The sequence below is a fragment of the Vigna radiata genome, chromosome 1, assembly GCF_000741045.1.
Source record: "Vigna radiata var. radiata cultivar VC1973A chromosome 1, Vradiata_ver6, whole genome shotgun sequence".
NCBI classification, from domain to species: Eukaryota; Viridiplantae; Streptophyta; class Magnoliopsida; order Fabales; family Fabaceae; genus Vigna; species Vigna radiata.
Window position 1 is genome coordinate 9174647 of NC_028351.1, and position 5166 is coordinate 9179812.

The 5166-nt window shown below is 34.7% G+C and overlaps 1 protein-coding gene across 1 annotated transcript; it reads left to right on the forward strand.

The window, feature by feature from the left end:
• Window positions 1-1012: 1012 nt before the first annotated feature.
• Window positions 1013-5166, forward strand: LOC106763192 (TMV resistance protein N-like). The gene is made up of 5 exons (XM_014647406.2): window positions 1013-1487; window positions 1595-2708; window positions 2873-3154; window positions 3243-4037; window positions 4134-5166. The coding sequence occupies exons 1-5, from the start codon at window positions 1018-1020 to the stop codon at window positions 4998-5000; spliced, it is 3528 nt and encodes a 1175-aa protein (XP_014502892.1). The 5' UTR covers window positions 1013-1017; the 3' UTR covers window positions 5001-5166.

Genomic DNA, 5166 nt, shown 5'->3' on the forward strand with positions numbered 1-5166 from the left:
TTTTTTTTTTATAATCATCTTAATCGTGTAACTAAATGAAAAGATTTCAACAAAGTGAGAGAGCTGTAACAATATGTATTTGCTCTTTTGAAAATTTCAGTTTTCTGATAATGTGAATATATAAATTCAAAACATGCTTTATAGACTACGATAATATAGTAATTCTTAGTGGTTAATTATCATTTATATAATTTTTATTTAATAATTTTACATTATTAAAAGATATGTTACATCAGGCAAACAAGCAACATACATTGGTTAAATATCGTAGTTTTTCTTATGAGCATTGAACTTGTTTTTCCTCATAATTGACGTAAATGTTTTCCAATCATCCAGTATTTTTGCTCGAAACAATAATTTAACAAAGTAAATTTCTTGTAATTAAAGAAAAAGTGTCTTTGCATTGATATAATCGGTTAAATACAAATGGAAATATAACACGAATTACAGATATGCGAAGCTGAATGATAAATCCAAGGTGATCAATAAACACTCTTGTGATATAACAATAAGGTCAAATATGACTGTAAAAAGCTTCATCCATATTTGTAATAACTTACCTCTATTTGACCATAATTTTGATCAGCATCATTAAATCTAATTAAATTACAGTAACATTTTCTTTTTTTCTATTTATATAAGATCAACATATGTCTAAGAAAAATGGTTTCATTATTTGATAGAAACAAATCTATATATATTATTATACTTTATAATAAATTTATGCTTTCTTATATGTAAATTTAAATGCCGATTATTTTAAATAATTGAAAGTATTTATCATGGGAAATTTCTAAGAACTTCTTCTCGTAACGTAGAGTAGGGTTTATGCAGTGTTGACTTTTGAGAGAAAAGAAGATAGTTTCCAAAAGTTTCACGCGCTTTGACTAACAACAGGACCAGCTAATTACTGTTTGGCACTTGATTCTGCATTACCTTACTTTTCACTCTTCTAATTTCATGTTATATAAGTTTCATTCCATTTACAGTCCCAACACGCTAACAACTATTGTTCAAATGGCAACTCTAAGTTCTCGTAGATTCACGTACCATGTGTTCCTAAGCTTTAGAGGAGAAGACACTCGTTATGGTTTCACTGGTTATCTCTACAAAGCTCTCTGGGACAGGGGAATTCATACTTTCATGGATGATGACAAACTTCAAAGCGGAGAGGAAATCACACCAGCACTTCAGAAAGCAATTCAAGAGTCTAGGATTGCCATTGTTGTTCTCTCTCACAACTATGCTTCTTCCTCCTTCTGCTTGGATGAACTTGCAACCATCCTTGACTGCCAGAGTGAAGGGCTGTTGGTTATACCAGTGTTTTATAAGGTGGATCCTTCTAATGTCAGACATCAGAACGATAGCTATAAAGAAGCATTGGCTAAGCATCAAGAGAGGTTCAAAGGGCAGGAGGAGAAGTTAAATAAATGGAAAATGGCTCTGCGTCAAGTTGTTGACTTGTGTGGCTATCACTTCGAAGATGGGTACCCACCTTACTAATCTTTTTATTTTATTGAAAATTAGTATACTTATCAAGACATGTTTACAATGCTTCTAGTTTAACTTANTTAAACTTTAATGTTTGGAACAGGAATGATTACAAGTATAAGTTTATTGGGAGCATTGTTGAACGGGTTTCCAGGGTGATTAATCGTGTTCCTTTAAAGGTTNCGGATTACTTAGTTGGCCTACCGTCACAGGAGCTGAAAGTCAAGAAACTTTTGGATCTTGGATCGAATGCTGTTGTCCACATGATAGGGATCCATGGAATGGGTGGGTTAGGAAAAACAACACTTTCTCTAGTAGTTTATAATTCGATTGCTGATAATTTTGATTGTTCATGTTTTCTTCATATTGTAAGAAAAAAATCAAACAAAGATAGGCTAGAAGACCTCCAAAGCATCCTTCTTTCAAAAATGGTTANAGAGGAGAATATCATGTTAACAAGTTGGCAAGAAGGAGCATCAATGATACAGCAGAGGCTGGGGCGAAAGAAGGTTCTCTTGATTCTAGATAATGTTGACAACAGANAGCAGTTAGAAGCATTTGCTGGAAGAGCTGATTGGTTTGGTCCCGGCAGCAGGGTTATCATTACCACTCGGGACGAACAGCTGCTAAAATCTCATCAGATCGAAAGAACTTATAAGATGGAGGAATTGAATGACAATGATTCTCTTCAATTGCTTAAATGGAATGCTTTCAAAAGGGAAAAAGTTGATCCAAGTTACGAGGACGTGTTGAAACGTGTAGTAACTTATGCTTCTGGTCTTCCATTGGCTTTAAAAGTAATAGGTTCCAACTTGTACAACAAAAGTGTAGAAGAATGGGAGTCTGCAATTGAACATTACGAAAGAATTCCTAACGATGAAATTCTTCAGATACTTAAAGTAAGCTATGTTGCTTTGGGGGAAGAAGAAAAAAGCGTCTTTCTTGACATCGCCTGTTTCTTTAATGAAAGTAGTTTGGAAGAAGTTGAAGGTATACTTCGTGTTCTTTATGGTAACAACATGAAACATCATATTGGCGTGTTGCTGGATAAATCTCTCATAGATTTTTGGTCGGATGATGAAGATTGTATTGTTATGCACGACTTGATTGAGGACATGGGTACACATATTGACCAGCAAGAGTCACCCAAAGAGCCAGGGAAGCGGAGGAGATTATGGTCAGAGGAAGATATCCTTCATGTTTTAAAAAACGACAAGGTAAGTAAGCTTCATCAATGACTGATGTACTTTCTTAGCTTGATTTAATATTTTTATGTCATCTGTTCACATCATAGTATATTTTTTTTTCTCTTTACAAATTTGCAAAGTTCGCTTAACACGTGAATTTTTTGGATTTGTGAATGTGTCTTTTGCATTAACAGGGTACTAGCAAAACTGAAATCATAATCCTGGATTCCGAGCAAGAAAAAACGCTAGAATGGAATCCCAACGCCTTCAGAAGAATGAAAAACCTAAAAATACTTATCATTAGAAATGGTAAATTTTCCAAAGGTCCCAATTATTTTCCGGAAAGTTTGAGATTACTGGAATGGCATGGATACCCTTCAAATTCTTTACCATCAAATTTTGATCCGAGCAATCTTGTGACATGCATGTTACCGAACAGTCATTTTACGTCATTTGAATTCCTTGGCTCATCAAAGGCAAGCTTAAAGAGTGTTTTCCTCATCTTTTAAATTATTAAAAACAGCATAAATATCTTAACTTTTATTCTCTTTATTTTCTTTGCAGAAATTCGAGAATCTATCTGTCTTGAATTTTGACTGGTGCAAATTTTTGACACATATACCCGATATGTCTGATTTCGTAAATTTGGAGGAAGTTTCATTTAAAGGATGTGAGAGTTTAGTTGCAGTTCACGACTCAATTGGTTTTATGAGTAAACTTAAAATATTGAATGCGGAATGTTGCATCAAGCTTATGAGTTTTCCACCTCTGAACTTGCCCACTCTTGAAAGACTACAACTTTCAGATTGTTCCAGTCTTGAGAAATTTCCAGAAATACTAGGAAAGATGGAAAACATAAAGGGATTTGAATTGGCGGGTCTTCCCATTAAAGAATTGCCACTGTCGTTTCAAAATCTTATTGGACTCGAAGAGTTATCCTTGTCATGTAAAATTGTTCACTTAAGAAGTAGCATTTTCACTATGCCTAACTTGATTTATTTTATTGTTACTGATTGCATGGAGTGGAAATGGGTAAAATCAGACGATGCTGAAGATAACCTAGGCTCAACGGTTCCTTCAAAGTTAGAAGTTTTTTCGGCACCGTCTTGCAACCTGGATGATAACTTCTTTTCAGCAGGTTTCATGCAGTTGGCACAAGTGCGTTCTTTAATTCTACAGAACAATAATTTCAAAAACCTTCCTGAATGCATCAAAGAATTTCACAATCTCAAGCACCTTGATGTGACTCATTGCAAACATCTTGAGGAAATCAGAGGGTTTCCACCAAAATTAGAATATTTCAGTGCACCAAACTGTATATCTTTGAGTTCCACCAGCTTAGACATGTTGCTAAATAAGGTTTTGTCTTGCTTTTGAAATTTTTGATTGATAATACGTAGTGCTCTTAATGTTGGTAAGCTAATGAGTTCTTTATGAATTATGTATGACTAACAGGAACTATACGAAGTTAGAAAAGCTACTAACTTCAAGTTTCCAGGAGAAAGTTTTCCAGAGTGGTTTGATCTGAAGAGCAGTGGACCTTCATGTTCTTTCTGGTTTCGTAATAAGTTTCCAGCCAGAGTTCTTTCTCTTCTTATTATACATATGAATAAATATGAAAACTTAAGTATCTTTGACCCTGAGGTGTGCATTAATGGGAAATGGCAAACAGGCGGAGGCCACTATTTGTTAGAGGAGACGAAATTTGAATTCGATCAAACATACCTCTGTGATCTAAAAATGTATGGTAATTTTTTTAAACAACCTTTTGAAAAGGAATGGAATCACGTGAAAGTTACATATAGTACTCCGACAGGGAAGTCATGGATTAAAGCAACAGGAATCCATGTATTCAAAGAGGAAAACAACATCATGGAAGACATTCGGTTTGATGATCCTTATATCATGGAAGAAGAAGAAAAGGAGGAAGAAAAGGAAGAAGGAGAAGAAGAAGAGGAAGAAAAAGAAGAAAAGGCAGAAGAAGAAAATAGCATCATGGAAGACACCATGGAAGAAGAAGGAAGAAGAGGAAAAAGAAGAAAACTGCATCATGGAAGACATTCCTGGTTTGATGATCCATATACCAACAAGAAAAGGAAGAAGGGGAAGGAGAAGAGGAACAAGAAGAAAAAGAAAAATAACATGCAGAAGAAGAAGAAAATAGCTTCATGGAAGACATTGCATTTGATGTTATATCACGGAAGACATCATGGAAGAAGAGAGAAAAAAAAAGAAGAAAACAACATCATGAAAGACACCATGGAAGAAGAAGGAAGAAGAGGAAAAAGAAGAAAACAGCAGCATGGAAGCCATTCGGTTTGATGATCCATGTACCGACAAGAAATTAGACAAAGATCTCAACCCTTCTCAATCACAAAACCACTTGTTAAGAACCTTAGGTTTCTTCATAGGCTTTTTTCTTTTTTCTTTTCGTGCTTATGTTTTTAACTTTATTTACTAGCCTCAGCACCAACTCAACTAGGATATG